The sequence below is a fragment of the Doryrhamphus excisus genome, chromosome 10, assembly GCF_030265055.1.
Source record: "Doryrhamphus excisus isolate RoL2022-K1 chromosome 10, RoL_Dexc_1.0, whole genome shotgun sequence".
Classification (NCBI taxonomy): Eukaryota; Metazoa; Chordata; class Actinopteri; order Syngnathiformes; family Syngnathidae; genus Doryrhamphus; species Doryrhamphus excisus.
Window position 1 is genome coordinate 569,107 of NC_080475.1, and position 20,052 is coordinate 589,158.

Here is a 20,052-nt window from a genome sequence, read left to right on the forward strand (position 1 = left end):
ATTTTTAGTTTTTTAATTAAATAGAACCACATGACACATCTGCCAGTTTAGAACAGGGAATTTATTAAATAAGTTCTGCAGATAAAAAGTATATCTCACAAGGTATTGCACTTTTTGTATGAAATGTTGGTGACAAAAATAAATTAAACTCATGTGGTATATACGTATTGGTTGATTTTATTGTGTCAAATAAAAAGGCCTATTATCAACTGTTGAAGAATACTGCAGTGATATTGACTGATATTGACAGTCTGATGCAAAATGCAAGCATTTCTAGTTTATTTCCACAGTTTGTTCCTGGACATAGACAATAAAGTGGTGATTGTTGTCGCCCTGAGTGAGGACCGTCAGGGCCTCCAGTCCATGCCCCTCCTCCACCACCATCACCTGGTCACCTGTAAGATCCCCATCTGCGTTCACAACCACCAGCTGATTGTTGGCAACCTCCTTCTCATCCTCCACCTGCAAAGGCCGGCCATAACTCCAAATAAACATCACATTTTAAAGAGATCGTGTGCTTCCAGAAAACACACAGGAAAGTGTTTACCTGCTCTACCACAGCAACAGTGCCGGGGGCCATGGCCACCATGGAAGTGATGGCATCATGTGTCTCGGAATTAAACTCGGCTATCTGCTGGAGAATATTAACAGCTCCTGTTTGCAAAAATAAATAAAATAACCTGTTAAAATGCAAATACACTGAAATGTTTTAATTTTCCTTCTGAGTACTTGTAGTAATTACCACCATTGTCTTGCAGGGCAGCTACATTGTCTTCTGTCAACTGCTCCTCTTGCTCCAAAGGCACATAATGTGTCTCTACTGTCTCCTCCACCTGAATATTGACAAATAAAACATATAATGTACATGGTCAGAAAGGTGGTCATGTTAATTAGATAATCATTTAACAACCTTGATAACTGCAGTTGTAGTTTGCACATGTACAATGGAGTACAACAAATACACAATTCAGCATTCATGGTCCCACAAACGTGGGGATTTTCATTCATTCATTCATTTTCTACCGCTTTTTCCTCATGAGGGTCGCGGGGGGTGCTAGAGCCTATCCCAGCTGTCTTTGGGCGAGAGGCGGGGTACACCCTAGACTGGTCGCCAGCCAATCACAGGGCACATATAGACAAACAACCATTCACACTCACATTCATACCTATGGACAATTTGGAGTCGCCAATTAACCTAGCATGTTTTTGGAATGTGGGAGGAAACCGGAGTACCCGGAGAAAACCCACGCATGCACGGGGAGAACATGCAAACTCCACACAGAGATGCCCGAGGGTGGAATTGAACCCTGGTCTCGTCGCTGTGAGGTCTGCGTGCTAACCACTAGACCGCCGTGCCGCCCAACGTGGGGATTTTTGTTCATAAAAAATTATTTAATACATTAGTTTTTCTCTGAAAACAAGCCATTTTCCACAGAAAACAGCTCATCCACCATATCTTTGTAATAATATATAAATATGTTGTATTTTGGTGTATCTTCTACTCTCTTTACTTGCTTAATTCAACTCCATTCTTCTGTAAAGTGTCTTTGAGTATTTTGAAAAGCGCTATACAAATAAAATGTATTATTATTATTATTATATATACCTCCCAGGTGCATTCCATCTGTTTCGGACCATGCTTCTTCTTCAAGTGTCGATTCAGCTCCCATTTGGTGCCATAAACAAACCTACATTCAGGGCACTTGATGCCACCTAAACACAGTACACAGAAAACAGATATTCTAAGACAGTCCATGATTTAAGAATACGTTCCACTTTACAGTCTGACCTTGTCTTGAATACTCCGGGTCAGAGAAACCTTTTCCGACATTCTGGTATTTCTGATCCGGGTGTTTTGTCTTATAGTGTCGCTTCAAGGGACCGGATGTGTTGCAGGAATAATGGCAGTGAGCACATCGAAATGGCTGTACAGTAAAGCAGAATGAAGGACATTTGTAAGGCATAAGTGCTTTTCTGAGGCAATACTTTTTTTTTTTTCCTTTATTTGGGAAAATATATGAAACATTACAGTGCATTTCTTACATCAATCAAAATATAACTTTCCATAATTTACATTTGTATTCAACTATCTGATAACAAGCCCAAAAGGAGTAGGCTGAAGCAAAAGCTTATAAATGCCTACCCCTTTTTGCAAGATATAATCATGTTCATGCCACTGTCTTGTTTTCCCCTGTTATTATTATCATTGTAATATTATTATTATTATTGTTATAATCTTTATCATTATTACCATCATTATAATCATCATTAATATTACCATTTTCATCATTATAGTTAACATTTTTTTTATTTTTAATTATTTAATTTTACAGACTTCATTGCATACTTATTATATTATATAAAAGTGTGTTTTGAAACGTTATAAAACATGACACAAATTCATGAAAAGGATGATCTTTTTACACTTTTACAACACACTCCTCGGGGCAAAGTGAATGGGGTGCAGCTCGGTATGACATTGGGTACAAATCTCGTCTGACCTTAAATTCAGCATGCTGCTCCATGTGTCTGACCAATGGAGCCTTCAAAGCAGACGTGAAGTCACACTCTGAGCACCTAAACCGCTTCCCTGGATTAAAAACAAAAACAGTTTCATTCTGTCAGTCAATTCTTCGGAGAAAAATGGTGTGTATCTTTAAAATGACTGAATGACATTTTTGCTAAGTCATAAGAATGCAAATACCTTCATCAGTGTGGCTCAGTCTGTGGGTCTTCAACGACACTTTGGATTTAAGTGTTTTACCGCACAAATCACAGACGTGACACCTTTCTTTGTTATGTCGGTTCATGTGATTTTTCAGGTTGTTCCTGCTGCGGCTTGCATAGTCACAAATACTGCAGACGAATGGCTTGACACCTGCAAACATAAATTCACAACACTAATTTCATCACACAGCACCTTAACACTCCAACAGTATACTTTAGAAATACATAAACATGTACCAATACAGATTTAACATTAAAAATTGAAAGTTTTCCCATAAGGTATTGCATCTGAGCAACATATTCATTGAGGTGCTGCAGTGACATCAGCCTCCCTCTAGCTCTGTGCGTCTGACTCCCCCTAGTGGAGAGCAGCAGCATTGCAATGCCACCAATCTATGTCGCTCGTCCTCTTATGAACTACTCTTAGGGATAATTTTTTAAATAGCTGCTGTTTGTTATTTTAAACTCTTATTGGTACATGTAAGTGAATGTGTATGGTTGTTTGTCTATATGTGCCCTGTGATTGGCTGGCGACCAGTCCAGGGTGTACCCCACCTCTCGCCCGAAGACAGCTGGGATAGGCTCCAGCACCCCCGCGACCCTCATGAGGAAAAAGCAGTAGAAAATGAACGAATGGTACATGTAATATATATTTCCCAAGTTCCTTTTGATGTTTAAGTTGCTGTGTGATGAGTTTAATGTTGTTTGTAAGATGACACAGTGAGTTATATTGACTGTTCGGCTGTCATATTGAATGGGTTGACAAGCTCAGTGTGAATTTTCTCATCGCTCATGATTGTCTCCTGTCAAATAAAGAGCTGCCTGATCCTCATATATGAACAAATGTGGTTTTCCCTCTAAATGTATTGGGTGCAGCTTATACACGGAAAATTACAGTACATTACAAGCTTCCCTTTACAATACATATAATTGTGATTTCATGAGGGTTTTATGTAAGGATTGGCTGATATTTGCGTTCTTTACTTGAATCGGTATTGGCCGATACGTGCATGGGTTTGCCGATGTATTTTTCCGCCGCATGATTTATAGACAGGCATCCGCCGGGCAGCTTTGTGTTGCCGGAAGGCCTTGCAACACACGAAGTCATGGTACCCCTACCTCATTGCAAGAGTGGTGAATCACAACAAGGGTACGTTTTCAACTTTGAATTAGCATCTAACGGTTAAATTTAGTTGAAATATTGCCACCTGCTTTGAAATAGGAAACATGAACGCCAAGTGCATGCAATATACGTACTTGAAAATATAGTTTAGTTTGTGGGTGTGAAAACCAGGAATGCTGCTGAATGCTTCATCTTTAAAAGTGCCTACCGTTGGAATTAGGGAGCTGTTGATGTAGTTGGAGGCTAATATGTACAGCTGTTAGCAACACAGCTTTAATGGCAACCTTGGCAATTCAGTCCCATGGTGTTTGGAGGACTTTCATTCAGACAACGCCGGGCTGAGGTTAAATGCGTGTCGTGTTATGTGTGTGCGCTCTCTCCGAGCACTCCGAGCAGCCGTGTCTGCTATCAGAGGTCTTTAGCGTGCACAACACAAACTTTAATGATGAGAAAAATGTTTTATATCTCGTACTACATTGTGTCAGTGTGATGTGTTTGTGTGTGGAGGTGGGGAGGCGGAGGAGCAGTCATCACATCGATGCTGGATAAAACTTTAACTACGACAGAAATGTTTTGCACATGGTTGAATATTTATTCCTTTTAAAGTTGATAATGCCGTTTAAATGTGTGTTTCAGAAAGCTGAATGCTACTGTGTTCAGTGTTTACATTTCAATAAATGTTTAAACTTGAGACCTACAATATTTGTTAGCATTTTCTCATGTAAATTGAGGGAGCAAAAGCAGTATCGGCCACAAATATCGGCCTAAGCAAAATCGGCCATCGGCTAAGGGTGATGGGGAAAAATCAGTATCGGCATCTGCCCGAAAAAAAACATATCGGTCGATCCCTACTTTTATGTGTGAGTTCTTACCTTGGTGGGCCCAGATGTGCTGCTGAAAGTCACTGCTGTTCTTTAAGTAGTAAGACTCACAGTAAGGACACTTCTCTGCACGCTTTACCATCAGTCCTTTAACTGGTATTGTATCTGTTCAACACACAATCAAAAAAATATCTGTATGTTCCATCTGTACCGTTCCTGTTTAACCATTTTAAGACCTTTTAACTAGTTCATGTCATATTATACTGTATATGTGTGCCTTTTACCGGGGTGGGATATTTGGATGTGTCGTCTCAGTCTGTGCTCTGGATAGTTTTGATGGCAGATGGGACAGGGTGCAGTCTTGCACTGTAAACACATGCAAAAATAATACAACTTAAAAACAGTCAAATAAGAAATAAAATCATTTTCATTCTAAAATCATGCATATAAATATAAATTACAATTTTGATGGCTCAATTAAATTACTTTTAAAATTCATTTTGGCCATTTTAAGAGATAGCCACAATGTTTATATCAGGCATGCACATTCAATTCAATGCAAAATTACTGTATTCAGCACACAGTCAACAAAAGTTTCAACAATTTCAGCAAAGCACAATTTAATAAATCAAGGCCTCATGAGTCGTAGAATGTAAAAACATTTTACAGTAATTGCACAGTAATTTTCCTCTGAGTTACCTCTTCCTGATGGGTCCTTCGATGGGCTTGTAGTTTGTATTTGTCAGGAGTAGTGTATTTACATCCCGGATTAGAACATGTCAGCAGCAAGCCACTGTGCTTCTGAATTAGGTGCCTCTTTAAAGAGCTTTTAGTGATGGAAGAGTAGTTACACTTTGAGCAGTAGTGCAAGTGCTCCTTAGTGTGTGTACGTATATGGGCGTTGTAGTGGACTTTGTACCAAAACAGTTTCCCTGTGTGGAACGGAAAAACAATCTTTAGATTCAGACTCACTGGCCGCATTAAGCACACATGCACATTAAAATGATACCCTATAGAAGAGGTGGATGAAAAGTTGTGATAACTTACCAATGGTTACTAGTGATATACAATAAGGTTCGGTTTTTACAATGTTTATAAATGTGGCTGTAGTTTAATAGTGAATAAGTATCCTCAAATATTTTTGAGAAGGCTGCATGTCGGTCTAGTGGTTAGCACACAGACCCCACAGCTAGGAGACCCGAGTTCAATCCCACCCTCGGCCATCTCTTTGTGGACTTTGCATGTTCTCCCCATGAATGCGTGGGTTTCCTCCCACATTCCAAAAACATGCTGGGTTAATTGTCCATAGGTATGAATGTGAGTGTGAATGGTTGTTTGTGTATATGTGCCATGTGATTGGCTGGCAACCAGTCCAGGGTGTACCCCACCTCTCGCCTGAAGACAGCTGGTATAGGTTCCAGCACCCCTTCTGACCCTCGTGAGGATAAGCGGTAGAAAATGAACGAATGAATGAAATATTTTAGAAGATGTAGTTCCGTTTCCACCTCTTTCACATCCATCCATCCATCCTGTCCTCAATTAGGGTCATGAGTGAGCTGGAGCCTATCCCAGCTGACTTTAGGTGAGAGGTGGGGTACACCCTGGACTGGTCACCAATCAATCACAGAACACATCTAATCTTCACACTACATAGAGTCCGCCATCGCATTTCTGACATGACAGAGTGAAAAATAATAATAATTATAATAATAATAATTCTCCTCCCATTCCATGTGGAAGTGGTACCACGTCTTACTTGTTCCTTATTCTCATTCATTCATTTTCTACCGCTTTTTCCTCACGAGGGTCGCCGGGGTGCTGGAGCCTATCCCAGCTGTCTTCGGGCGAGAGGCGGGGTACATCCTGGACTGGTGGCCAGCCAACCACAGGGCACATATAGACAAACAACCATTCACACTCACATTCATACCTATGGACAATTTGGAGTCGCCAATTAACCTAGCATGTTTTTGGAATGTGGGAAGAAACCGGAGTACCCGGAGAAAACCCACGCATGCACGGGGAGAACATGCAAACTCCACACAGAGATGGCAGAGGGTGGAATTGAATCCTGGTCTCCTAGCTGTGAGGTCTGCGCGCTAACCACTAGACCGCAGTGCCGCCCCACATATAAACAACCATTTATACTCACATTCACACATATGGACAATGTAGAATCTGCAATTAACCTAACATGCATCCATCCATACATCCACCTTCTACATCACTTATCCTTACTACGGTCGCATGGCTATGCTGGAGCCTATCCCAGCCGACTTTCAGCGAGAGGCAGGATCTCAGGACTTGTTGCCGGTCAATCACAGGGCACATATAAACAAACAACTATTCATACTCACATTCACACTAATGGACAATTGAGTCCCCAGTTACACTAACATGCATGATATTGGAATTTGCACATGCAAAGTCCCCACAGAGATACCCAAAAAGATATTTGACCCTTATTCTACCACGTTGACCTCAAAAGTGAAAAGTGTTACTACGGTTAATGTAGAATGTTTGATACATTTCTTGCTCATGGATGATACAGAGTAGTGTATATTGTGCAGGCTACATCATCTCACCACAGTATTGACACTCCAGGTCTCCATACATTTTCCTTAGCCGTTGAAATGTCTCCATATCAAGATGCGTCTTCGGAAGGGACGACAACACCTGCTGGAATGCACTTAATTGCAATCCCTGGAATAATATAAACAAATAAGTGGATCAATTAGTGAAACAAGCTATTATTTGTGTAATTATTGTACCTTTTCTGATTGCGGAGTTTGATGGTCGTCTTCTGAAGGTGCTGATGGGAGATTTTTACTCCCCGCCAATAATAAAGAAGATACTTTAGTGTTATCATCAGCTAATTTTGTGTTTGGATTTGTGGGTGTGTTTTCCATATGAGGGGTGTGTCCTTGCTTATTATTATCTGTCATGTAGTTCATCTCTGAGGAATCGGCCCCCTGTTGCACCTCAGGGATATTTTTGGGTTCCTCAGTTGTTCTCTCAGCTTCAACATTTTCACCCTGAAATTGAATGTCCTTATTTTCTCGATGCTCATCTTCGCCTTCCCGCCACTGTTGAGCGTCATCGCCATTTCCTCTACCTTCTCTGCTGTCCTCTCTGTCTTCATCTCCAGACAAGCTTCCTGCACCACTCATCAAGTAGAAGCTGTTTTTAATACACTCTGTGAACACCTGCTCTTGCTCCAGCTCAGAGTGACACTCTGCGAGATGACTCCTGAGTCTCTGACAGCTGACAAACGTCTTCTCACATGCGCAGCACACGTACAAGAACGGATGCTTCCTGACGTGAGCGGCGAGGTTGGCTAAACTGGTTCCAGCGTGGTCACAGAGCAAGCATGCAAAGGGCCGCTGGGGCCCGTGGACTAGCAGGTGACGCTCACGCTCCAGGAAGTTCTTAAAGCGACGGTGGCAGGTGGGACAGTGGTAGAGGAGTTGTCGGAGACCCTGCCGAGTCTTCAACCTGAACAAACAGAAGAGAGCGGCAAGGCAGATGAGCTGATAATTCAATTTGTCTGTGATGTGAAATATTTCAATGCTGTTGTTGACACCTCAGTTCCTGGTAGCTCTTGTAGATAATCGGGTCTTTCAGATTATGACATTTTTCTAAATGTTTGATTAAGTTCTTCACATCGGAGTACTTTTTCTGGCAGTAGCTGCAATGCTGCTTCAGCTTCAAATGTACTCGCTCGATGTGGACCTGGAGAACCAGAAACAGTTTGATCAAGTCGCCTCTCATTTATTCTTATGTGAACCAGAAACACATGACAAGAAGGACGTAAGAGAGAGTGGAGGAATGTAGCTTGCAGAAGGTTACGCATTGTGACATTGTGTTACGCATTGTGTTACGCATTGTGTTACGCATTGTGTTACGCATTGTGTTACGCATTGTGACACCGCGTTACGCATTGTGACATTGTTTTACGCATTGTTTTACGCATTGTTTTACGCATTGTGTTACGCATTGTGTTACGCATTGTGTTACGCATTGTGTTACGCATTGTGTTACGCATTGTGTTACGCATTGTGTTACGCATTGTGTTACGCATTGAGACACCGCGTGACGCATTGAGACACCGCGTGACGCATTGAGACACCGCGTGACGCATTGAGACACCGCGTTACGCATCGTGGCATCGCGTTACGCATCGTGGCATCGCGTTACGCATTGTGGCATCGCGTTACGCATTGTGACATCGTGTTACGCATTGTGACATCGCGTTACGCATTGTGGCATCTTGTTACGCATTGTGACATCGTGTTGCGCATTGAGACATCGTGTTACGGCATTGTGACATCGTGTTACGCATTGTGACACTGTGTTACGCATTGTGACACTGTGTTACGCATTGTGACACTGTGTTACGCATTGAGACATTTTAACACATGTGCAGGCACACAAACAGTTTTGTTCCAAATGCAAATACTTCATGATGTTATATTTGTATATAAATTGTTATTTTGATGTAGAACAACCTTTTTTGTGTTGTTTATTCAGCTGCCACAAAAGCAAAAAATTCATGAAAGTTATACATGAAATTAGGGGTGTCCAATAATTATCAGTATCGATCAGTATCAGTAAATAAATGCAATATTGGTGTTTTTTTCCCCAATCATGAAAACCAATATTTAAAAAATGCTGTATACAACACGTGTGTTCATTGCACCACAGGAGATACCGTATGTCATGTTACACATGTTACACACGGTATCGGTATCACCTGATATCGGTGTCGGAAATTGAGAGTTGGACAATATCGGCATATGGGTTTTTGGCAAAAAAGGTAAATATCGGACATCCCTACTTTAAATGTATCTTTTCACAAAAAGCTGGTGTTCTCCCTTGTAATCGGCAAATGATATTTTCCTGAAACGTACCTATGTTTTACTGCTGATGAATAAAGACGGGAAAAAGGTAGAAACAAACTTTTTTTTCTGATGAAAGTGGGAAGTCTAATCTTTCATTTGGTAGGTTCCATGTTTATGTAGCTATATAAAACAATATTTTGTCTGCCTTGAAACATCAGCCAAAATCATCTAAAATAGCCGGTACTGAAGGGCTTGTCTTTTAAAAAATGGTTGGGATCGTCAAGGATTGAAGTCTCTTATTAAAGTGTAGGTTTAAAACACTGCACACTAACCAGTATACTGCTTTATGGTAGGCTAAACTCAGACTGTTTTAAAAGATAAATGCATACAATAGTGCCTCACATTATACATCATGTGAGTACCACCGCAAATATGAATTGGAATGATTGAAATCAGACCTTTAGGTGTCCTGGGCTCAGGCATTGGAAAGGACACTGTTGACAACTGAACTTCTCTCCGGTGTGCTTCCTCAGGTGAACGTTCAGGTTGGCTTTAAGACAAAGCGGGAAATAAGGACAAAATAAAGAACTGAACAAGTGATATTAAAGGGAGCTCCTGCCAAAGAAAGACCTACTGTATGGTAATGGTAATGGTTTTATTTCATTTGAACATGCATCAGATTACAATTGAATGCATCCCATAATCAGTTCACAGTTCCACATGTCCAAAAGGAGTAGGAAGAAGCAAAGCTTGTTAAATCCTACCCCTCCATCTGGTACTTTTACAATCAGTAACTGTTATATTTGTTCACTTCCTGCTTTCCTAATATAGTTTAAGGTTTTTTTTTATTTTTTGTCACATACCAAAGTACGAGGTGATATGATCATCCAATGACATAATGGGTACCATAGTAAGTGTCAATATAGTGATATGTATAGCACATCATGACTGGTTCAAGACTCTTCATCCTTGTATTTAGCAAACATCAACTGCTTGTATTGTTTCTTAAATTCGCTCATCGTTTTGCATTGTTTGAGTTCCTTACTCAATCCGTTCCATAGTTTGATTCCACATACTGAAATGCTATGGCTTTTTAACGTTGTCCTAGCATAGAAGTGTTTCAAATGTACTTCTTCCCTGAGATCATATTTCTCCTCTCTTGTAGAGAAGTATTGGATGACATTTTTAGCTAATTGGTTATTTTTAGCCTTATGCATTATTTTAGCTGTTTGAAGATGAACTATATCAGCAAGTTGAAGTATTAGTGATTTTAGAAATAAGGAGTTAGTATGTTCTCTGTAGTCGGCATTATGAATTATCCTTACTGACCTTTTTTGCAGTACATTTAGCAAGTGAAGATTGCTTTTATAGTTTCATAGTATCACCGACTAGCGAGCGGCACAGTATTTATACGATTAGTAGTACTTCTGAAGTAAAGGTGATGTCACGAGATTAGAACACAGTCATCTTGGGTTGAATGGCTCTGCTTAGGGGTAAATGATCATCAATTTACCTTTGATGGCTGATGCGTAGTCACAGTGTGGACACTTGAAGGGCTTCTCTTGAGTGTGTGTCCTGAGGTGGGATATCAGCGAGTGCCTAAACTTAAAGATCTTATTGCAAAACTCGCAGGCAAAGACCTTGAGCTGGCTCTGGAGTAAACTGGGGAGAGACACACATTGACAAGTATCATTATCGTTGTTGCCAAAGTTTAGTGAAAGGTTAGATTCTTCAATTGCCCTTAAGCAGACAAAGCAAACAAAGCAATCTAGCCTAACTGGTTATTTATATAGAGTTGCATCATTTCAATAGCTACAACTTCAAAAGTATTCAGACAATCAATGAACTATACAGATTCATACAGTACTTGGGTGCATCTTGCTTGATGGAATATTCCTGGAAGCCTTTTCCAGGTGGTGGTGTTGTTTTGTCTGAACTGCAGCTGGAAGTAGAAAACAAAATGAATCCGACAAGTTGAAAAATGTCAGAACGCAAACACTGTTTTTTTTATACATTTGATTATGACAAAAGAAAGACAATCTTTGTAAGATTATATTTACTGTACATTTTAGTACCTTAGCTCCTGGTCTGCTTTGGGGTCTTCATCACAAGCTGTTGGTTGGGATTGACTCACAACATCTGTTGGATCACCCTGAGATGCTTGAGTACTCTGGATGTTTGCAACACAAATAGAAAGTAATAAATTGGCAAATGCATTTGTTGTTTATACAGCCATAGAACACAATATGCATTTAACACAGGGGTCCCAAAACTAAGACCCGGGGGCCGGACACAGCCCGCTTCCACATTTGACCCGGCCCCCTGAATAATACGCTAGCATAGTCATGTAGTCAGCAGTCATGTTACAAGCATGTGTCGAGTAATCGAGTGGGCACTTCCGCAAAGCGTGTACCGAGGCTTGATTCATTGGGGGAGGGGCCTGAATTGATTACATCACTCAGCGATATAAACCCCTCAGGCTTAAACATTAAAATGTGGGGTTTTGTGATGAGAGTCAGTCAGTTGAGCGTGTGGATAGTGTTTGTCGATGCATAGTGGAGATTCATTCATTCATTCCTTCATTTTCTACCGCTTATCCTCACAAGGGTCGTGGGGGTGCTGGAGCCTGTCCCAGCTGTCCTGGACTGGTGGCCAGCCAATCACAGGGCACAAAGAACAAAGAACAAAGAAAACATTCAGTATTTTATATATACTGTATATTTAATCTTACACTTTGTAGATTAATAATTTCGTTAAACAATTTTACTTGTGAAAACGCGCCCTTGATGTGATTCAACAGTGGGGGCGGAGTACCGCCACTACGTGTGTAGTGCAACACAAAGCTGCCCCGGCGGATGCCTGACTGTAAATCAAGCGGTGGAAAAATACATCGGAGAACCCACGCGTGTATCGGCCGATACCGATGTATCGATGTATCTATCCTTAATCAAATCTATTCCAACCAGGAGTGAGAGAATGCAGACGCTATCTCAAGTGACTCAAAGTGTTTATCGCTCATTCGTGCTAGTCTGTGTTACAAGGATATTCTGTGTGCCTTGAAGTGACAGTCAGTTAAAATCATCTAAAGCGGTGCTGAAGTGCTGAAAAATGTCTGGGTAGCATTTCATCCAATTCAAAACCAGCCATGCCATACCGTTCTACTAGTTTGTGTATCAAATGCTTTGTCAATGTCAGATCCATAATCCATTTTAACAAAGCACAAAGATTTCAATTCATCTCATTTGTGTCAATTACCAGACTCACCTGAACGTCACCCGGAATGTTTGCATGCTCCGTTCCCGTGGAAATGTTCTCAATTGGAATCATTTTAGTGACACCTGTGGTATGAGAGATGATAACAATCAAAGTTATCGGTCTCACATGTCGCCATAGGAATTTTCTTTTAAAAAAAGCACACAACACTGGCCTGGAAGTAACTCCTCTTCAGTGAGTACAACATTGATGACGCTTTTTTTGCTTCCTGTTGTAAGGCTATCTTCTTTGGACGGGTGACTTACGCCATCTTCGGAAAGCATACGACTTTTTTTGTTGGGTCTTGGTCGTTGAAAACTCCTTATTCCTACACACAGGAGAAGAATTTTATACGATTATCGAGGGATGCATGATTCTGAAAATCACAATTTTCTTAGATATAATAGAACTAAATCACATTAGGCAGATGTTGCTACACTGGAATTGACACCGTTTTATATTCATTCATTCATTTTCTACCGCTTTTTCCTCACAAGGGTTGCGGGGGGTGCTGGAGCCTATCCCAGCTGTCTTTGGGCGAGAGGCAGGGTACACCCTGGACTGGTCGCCAGCCAATCACAGGGCACATATAGACAAACAACCATTCACACTCACATTCATACCTATGGACAATTTGGAGTCGCTAATTAACCTAGCATGTTTTTGGAATGTGGGAGGAAACCGGAGTCCCCGGAGAAAACCCACGCATGCACGGGGAGAACATGCAAACTCCACACAGAGATGGCCGAGGGTGGAATTGAACCCTTGTCTCCTACCGTTTTATATAATTATAATAATTATTCTTTGACTTCTTTTTTTGTTTTGTTTTAAGGAACCCTCCAATTATCTTTCCGGCATTCTTCACTGGTAGCCTTCCAAAACTGTTGATGGAGGCCATTTTTGAGATTGCTTCTCCCAGGAACTGATGAACGTGGCAGAGTCAACTGGCCCTGGCCGGGGAGCATGAGGAGGAAGTGTCAGCCGTCATGCTAACAACAGTGTAACATGAGTCCTTGAGTATTTCTTCTTTCTCTTTGGGCTTTTCCCTTCAGGGGTCGCCACAGAAAATCAATCTCCTCCATCCAATCTTGTCTTCTGCATCTGTCTCTCTCACACCAATGACCCTCATGTCCTCCTTCACTACACCCATAAACCTCCTCTTTGGTCTTCCTCTATGCCTCCTCAATGGCAGCTCTAAATGCAGCACCCTTCTACCAATATATTGCTAGCTGAGGTGCTGAGGTTGTCATTGGGAATGACCAGGATGGATAGGATCAGGAACGAGAACATCTGAGGGACATTACATGTTAGAGGCCTTGGAGATAAAGTCAAAGAGGTCAGACTGAGATGGTCCGGATATGTCCAGAGACATCTGGCCTCTGATCCTATCCATCCTGGTCACTCCCAATGAGAACCTCAGCACCCTCATCTCTGCTACCTGCAGTTCCTGAGTACTGTACAGTGGAAATGTTTGTTTGTGATGAAGCTTGTGAAGCATCAATTTTGTTAAATCTGTCATTTCGAAGTTTGGTGGCATGTTAGTGTGATGAGATTGCTAGGTTTTATCAATGTTCTACTATCTGTCTATGGTGGAACTTACGCTTTCTTCTCTTGGTGTCTGAACATTTGGGGATTTCCTGACTCTGATTTGGATCTGCTCCCTGAGGGTCCAAATTTTCAGAGTCCTCAACTTCTCTTCTATAGATGTTGCCTGGAGATATGCCAATTATGACTTAATTATGCCATAAATAAATATATTATTATTGTGTGCTTGCCTTGACTGAATGGCACTTTGCGGTCTAACACTTTTGTAATGCGTGTTTTACATATTTCCTCACCAATGCCAACTTCTTCCTCCTCTTCGTCCTCGTCTGGTGCTTTCAGGCAGATGTGTTTGACGATCTGTCGTCTGTTGCTGAACAAACGGTGACAGTCGTTGCATTTCAGGCCAGATATCCTGTCATTTTCACCTAGTAGAGAAAAAGGAAGGCAGGTGACTTTCCATAAACATGCAATACTTCATTCTTGATGACGCTTTACCTTGTGTGTCTCCGTCCTCCTTCTGCGTTGATTGTCTTTGGACGTTGTCTTCTGGAAAATGGGTGGAGTCTTCTCTGGCATCACTGCAATCTGTGCGAGGTTTCTTGGTGGAGCCTTTCGGTCGTCCTCGTTTCCGCTTCACAGGGCTCTCTGCAAAAGTCACTGTATTTCAGTAACGACTGTATTGTGTTCCATAAAGTAATACATACTGTTTGTTTCCTGCTCTTTTACTGCAGTAAGCTAGAACAGTAAATTAATGGTCATGGGTTTGATTTATTTTAAATATGCATAAAAGGTTATATTAGTGCCTCACATACAGAGCTAAAGGTCTTTAGTTCCAGATCTTTCTGTTCATCATTTTGTTCTATGTTGTGAACGCCTTTGAGTGGAGATAAATGTGTCCTCCCAGTGGAGCTGGAGGAGGTGGCCGGGGACTGGGAAATCCGGGATTCCCGAATGAGTGGTGCCCCCATGACCCGGACCCGGACAAGTGGAGGAAAATGGATGGATGGAGATTATAAAAAGTACAATACAGGGGTCTCAAACACGCAGCCCTAGTTTGAGGCCCCCGCCTTGATATGAAAGTTTAATGTTAGTGCGGCCCGCGCAAGTTTGATATGGATGCTGTATGGTATCATGTACCCAGAAAAAATTATTACGTTTGATTAATGTTCATGTTAAAGGTTAAATAACTGTTAATAGTTATCCTCCCTATCCGTGTGGAAGTGGTACGTTTTTGGCTTTTTAAGTTTAAAGGAAATAACTTGAAGGCTACCGTTTAAGTCGCTAGATCTCTAGAGCTCTAGAGCTCTAGAGCTGACGCCGGGGCTTGCCCTGGTGTCATGGTTGGCGCTACCTCCCTGGATCTGTCCTGGGTCGCGGGCGCCAACGTGCCCTTGGGGGGGCGTTCACCGGCCTCCAGGCAGTGGGGTCCGCGCTGCTGGTGGCCTGAAGTCTACGGTGGTGGCTTGGGGTTGTTGCGCTGTGGTGGCTGCTGCGGGGACCGGGCTGTGTGTTGGGAGGGGACCTGATCCTGCTCGTGGGTACGGGGGCCGGGGTGGCGTGTGGGGATGGGGAGCATGCTCCTCGGGGTGGGGCCTGCTGGGGGGGCGGTGCTCTTTCGGGCGTTTGGGTGTCTGCTGCCACTGGTCCTATGCTCTGCCGCATCGCTGTCCCTGTCTTTGCCCATCCCCAGTCTTGCCTTAGGGCTCGTCGGGGATGGTTCTCCGGTACGTGGGCGGAGCGCTGCTGGTTCTGGGGGCGGGGGGGGGCTGGCCCTCCCGGTGGATGGTGGGGTCCTTCGGGGGCCTTGCGCTGGTCTTAACTCCTCGGCTCTGGTGCGTGGCCTCCCCGTGACTTGGAGCTATGGCTCTCCCTCACGGGGGTGAGCTGCCCGGTGGATGTCGGCCGGCGCAGTGGAGCGCCTCACCACTCGCCTGCTCGCCCCCTCCGCTTGCTCATGTGCGGGCCTCCTCCCCTCGCCCGCTCCTTTGTCTGCCACACTGCAGTAGCCCTGATGCCGTGGTCGAGGGGAGTCTGGGGGTGCTATGCCTTGGCGGTCCGTACCTCCCTGGGCTCGGGGCCTGGTTGTGGGTCTGGGACCCCTGGGTCCCCCACCCTGTGATGCCCCGGACGCCCCACCCGGGGACGTCCACAGCATGTGTGTGTATTGAGTGGATGGGGTGTGCATGTGTCTGAGTTTATTTTATGTATTTATTGTTTTAAATACTTAGATAATTAATGATTAGTTTTATTATAATTATATATATATGTATATATATATGTATATGTGTGGATGTGTATGTGGGTATATGGCCATGTAGATATACGGGGGGCTCTGCGGGGGTCTGGCGTAGGGTGTTCCATCTCAACCGCCCGGTCCTCCATGGGGCAGTGTGCCCGGGCCTCTTCTGTCCTGGCCGGGGCGGTCCTATGTCGGTGGTCGGGCCTGGGGTTACCTGGGGCGGGCCGGGTTCTGCTTCCTGGGGGTGTGTGGGGGGCGGGAGGCGGTGCCTCCGGCCGTGGACGGGCTCCCTTCCGGCCGGCAGGGGCGCCCCTGTGCCCACGGGTGTGTGGCCTTCGATGCCCTTCTGCCCTAGTAGGGTATGGTCTCCCGCTGGTCTCGGGGGTGCGGCTCTCCTCCGGCCTGCTGGCGCCCTGTTGCCGGTTGGGATTGCTCCTCCATGGCCTCTTGCTGGTCTCTTCGGGGAGTTGCTTCGGGGGCGGGTCTTGGGGAGTCGGCCCTGGCTTTGCCCACACCCACGGGGCCGGAGGATCTCTGGCGGTGGGGGCTTGACCTGGCTGCGCGGGGCGGGGTTTGCTGGGTGGTAGAAGGCAGTCTCTCTCCTTTTGTCATTCTCAGTGACAATTACACATTCACGCACTCGCATTCACATACACAACACACCTCCATATGGGCACTCACAGCACATGGGTGCTTCTCTATACAATCTACTCTCTTATCCCTGATGTTTATATAGTATTGGTATGCTATTATTACAGTAATAATGATGTCAAGCAATGAGATTTTCATTACTGTAACTGTATGGTTGCAATTGTGTTTACTATCATGGGTCATGTCCTCATTGTTACTATTGCTATTGGTAAGTTGGACTGTTTCATTCCACTGATATCATCTCCAGTGTGACCCTTAGCCATCATTGACATTTAACTGTTCTGTTTGTCACTGTTGTTGTTTTGGGAATTCTTGTTGCTGCTGTTTTTGTCTCTCCCTCTACTGCCCCCCCCCCCCGACCCCACCTTTCTCTTCTCTCTTCTTCTTTTCTGTTCTTCTTCTTGCTCCGGTCCGGTCGTCCCAAATGGCATAACAAAGACATCAAATAACGGCAAATAAAATTTCATGGTACAGGGAAGTTGTAGCCAACACCTTTCCTGACACAGAGCAAATCTGTCTAGCATGTAAGGGCATTTAGATCAACAATACTATCTGCCCCAATGGCTGGACGGGACAAAAAAAAAAAAAAAAAAAAAAAAAAGTCGCTAGATCTCTAGTTTGCGAGTTAGCATGTGTCACAAGACCCTGCAGTTGCGCAATATGTTGTAAATAAAAACAGTATCAATGTGACTATAGTCGTGTTTTGTCATGTCTACAGGGCTCTAATAATGCTTTGTTAATTTTAATCTGAAAAAAATAATTGTCTACCCACCAACTATATGTGGTTTCTTAAGTTTTTATTATTTGCCATTTTATTATTATTATTAGATTTATTTATTACTGATTGATTTTCTTTATTCTTGATTTGTTTATTTATTTTCCATCTTATTTTGTGTAGAAAAATAAAAAGTAAGATATTTGAGAACAGTGGAATGTTTTATCTGAGCTTTTCTTGTAGAAAATCGTAACCAAAGCCAAGTTTATTCATTTTTCTGTTTTTAATAAATGCGTTTTTTGGAAAACCTGATGCGGCCCAGCCTCGCCCAGACCCTAGCTCCAGTGGCCCCCAGGTACATTGAGTATCAGACCCCTGGTATAATACATTAAAAAAGAAAATAAAATCAGAGTTCTGACCTGTTAACGTTTCCAAGGGTACTCCTGCAAGGGGCTGCAAAGCAACAATGATGTCTTCACTAGGCCCATGAAGGGGGTGTATCTCAGAGCAATGGGCCAGCAGCAGTGAGCGGGTGGGGGAGAATAGGTTGCAGAGCCGACACATAAACACAGAACCAGCTGAAAAGACAGAAAGAATTTGATTTTAAGCAACATTTTGCCCCCAGTTTTAACCTACCTATTGACAACGAGTACACAAATCATGTTACACATCCCCAGTGTGGTCACTGTTACCCTGCTGACCTCTCATAATAATGCTACTCTTGAGGGGTTGAAAAAATATAAAATGACGCAATTTACTTGGTGAATTACATATAATGTTAAATGTTTTACTGATCATGGCGTGGAATTTGGGTTATAACATCAGTAGTCATTGTGTTTATTTGAGAGTTCTAGATTAATCTGATTTAACGGGGCGGCAGCATCTTTAAATCAACCGTGTGTCTTCAATTTTCATTTAACGATGCGTCACTTCAAGACTCTTACTTCTTGTTCTTTTTTAAATCTATCTTACCGCATACAAACGAGGATGCTGTCTCAAAACCTTCCAATTTTTGCAACTATTAAATATTAAACGGTAGGGGCAGGCAAAAATATATATGTACCAAATACACTTTATGTCGATTCGCCCCAAGTCAACACTGAGCACCGACAAACACATTCGACGTAAAGCTAACACAAATTCCTACCTGTTTTTTGCCTATCCATGTTCGCCAACGGCCACAAATAAAATTTATAACAATTAATTAGATAATATGATCAAGCCAAGAACTGCGTATTATTACAGAAATGCAATTTTGGGGCTGATTTTTACTTGGTCTACAATGAAATTTCTGACGAATGTGCGAAATATGTCCTCTTAACCAGGCGATGAGCGGAAGCAGACTGGTTTTGGTGGTTGGTACAAAGTGACAGCGCCATCTGTGGCCAGGCGGACTACACTGCAGTTTAGACTTCAAATGAAATGATTGTGATTGTCCCACTAACAAACATGTTTCAACATTATTGGGCTGTTAAATAAATAAGATTACATATTATATGCTGTTGTAAAATAATTCATATTAGATTAGATATGTAGATAACTGTATATAGTTTTTTTTATTTCAGACTTTTTTTGCACTTTATCTGTTCTTTTGTGCTACTGTACTTTTGCTGCAGTAAACCTGAAATTTCTCCTTGTGGGACTAATATTAGTCAGCATGTATTAAATTTTTAATGCAAACTGATAAACAGTATTCAGTAATCTGAACACCTTGCTGCAAAATTCTCACCAAACCTGACCAGCCTCACATGCTTCACATTCATGTTGCTAGTTGTAACCCATACTCTAGGCTACACAATAGCCTCTAACTACATTCCTGTCAAGATACCTTACAGTAAGGAGTTGTCCTGGTACAACCCAAGAAGGTGTTTAAGCATGTTTTACTGACTGACAGGATTTTCTGACCTGTATATGTAGATGTGCGTGTTGTTCAATTGTTGTATAAACCCACGTTCAATTGCAGAATGAAGACTTTTTGGTCCTATTATATTGCAACTTCTGTGAAGTTAGATTGAGGGGAAAAAACATGGGTGGAACTGATGTGTAAATGTCTTACAGAACCAAAAGCATTGTTATCAGCTCTACTTGCACATTTTCTGCAGTAGCAGTTTACACGGAGGAAGAATAACACATGAGAC

At 42.6% G+C, this 20,052-nt stretch overlaps 1 protein-coding gene across 5 annotated transcripts; it reads right to left on the bottom strand.

Annotated features, from left to right (window-relative positions):
* Nucleotides 1–243: 243 nt before the first annotated feature.
* Nucleotides 244–19,907, bottom strand: LOC131136557 (zinc finger protein ZFAT-like). 5 transcript variants are annotated; one of them, XM_058083542.1, is made up of 25 exons: nucleotides 19,062–19,907; nucleotides 18,334–18,492; nucleotides 14,805–14,954; nucleotides 14,603–14,734; nucleotides 14,365–14,475; nucleotides 12,940–13,092; nucleotides 12,777–12,850; nucleotides 12,116–12,157; nucleotides 11,588–11,682; nucleotides 11,380–11,454; nucleotides 11,026–11,174; nucleotides 9,971–10,062; nucleotides 8,255–8,403; nucleotides 7,443–8,166; nucleotides 7,257–7,374; nucleotides 5,371–5,603; nucleotides 4,956–5,037; nucleotides 4,723–4,836; nucleotides 2,705–2,878; nucleotides 2,502–2,590; nucleotides 1,790–1,925; nucleotides 1,607–1,713; nucleotides 743–833; nucleotides 548–654; nucleotides 244–462 (listed from the first exon to the last, which is right to left on the bottom strand). In XM_058083542.1, exons 1-25 carry the CDS (start codon nucleotides 19,078–19,080, stop codon nucleotides 274–276), a joined length of 3,564 nt encoding a protein of 1,187 aa, XP_057939525.1. In that variant the 5' UTR covers nucleotides 19,081–19,907; the 3' UTR covers nucleotides 244–273. The 5 variants fall into 5 exon arrangements, with proteins under 5 accessions (XP_057939525.1, XP_057939523.1, XP_057939522.1 ...); XM_058083540.1 differs by lacking the exon at nucleotides 19,062–19,907 and adding an exon at nucleotides 18,616–18,818 and having other exon boundaries at nucleotides 746–833; XM_058083539.1 differs by lacking the exon at nucleotides 19,062–19,907 and adding an exon at nucleotides 18,616–18,817.
* Nucleotides 19,908–20,052: the final 145 nt, after the last annotated feature.

Excerpts from the sequence above, each read along its gene's own strand:
- LOC131136557 (XM_058083539.1), bottom strand. The coding sequence starts at position 18,712 with ATGATCAGTAAAACATTTAACATTATATGTAATTCACCAAGTAAATTG. Across the intron at positions 11,455-11,587 it reads AAAGCAGACCAGGAGCTAAG|CTGCAGTTCAGACAAAACAA; the intron begins GTACTAAAATGT and ends TTCTACTTCCAG. Across the intron at positions 4,837-4,955 it reads CATCCAAATATCCCACCCCG|ATACAATACCAGTTAAAGGA; the intron begins GTAAAAGGCACA and ends TGTGTTGAACAG.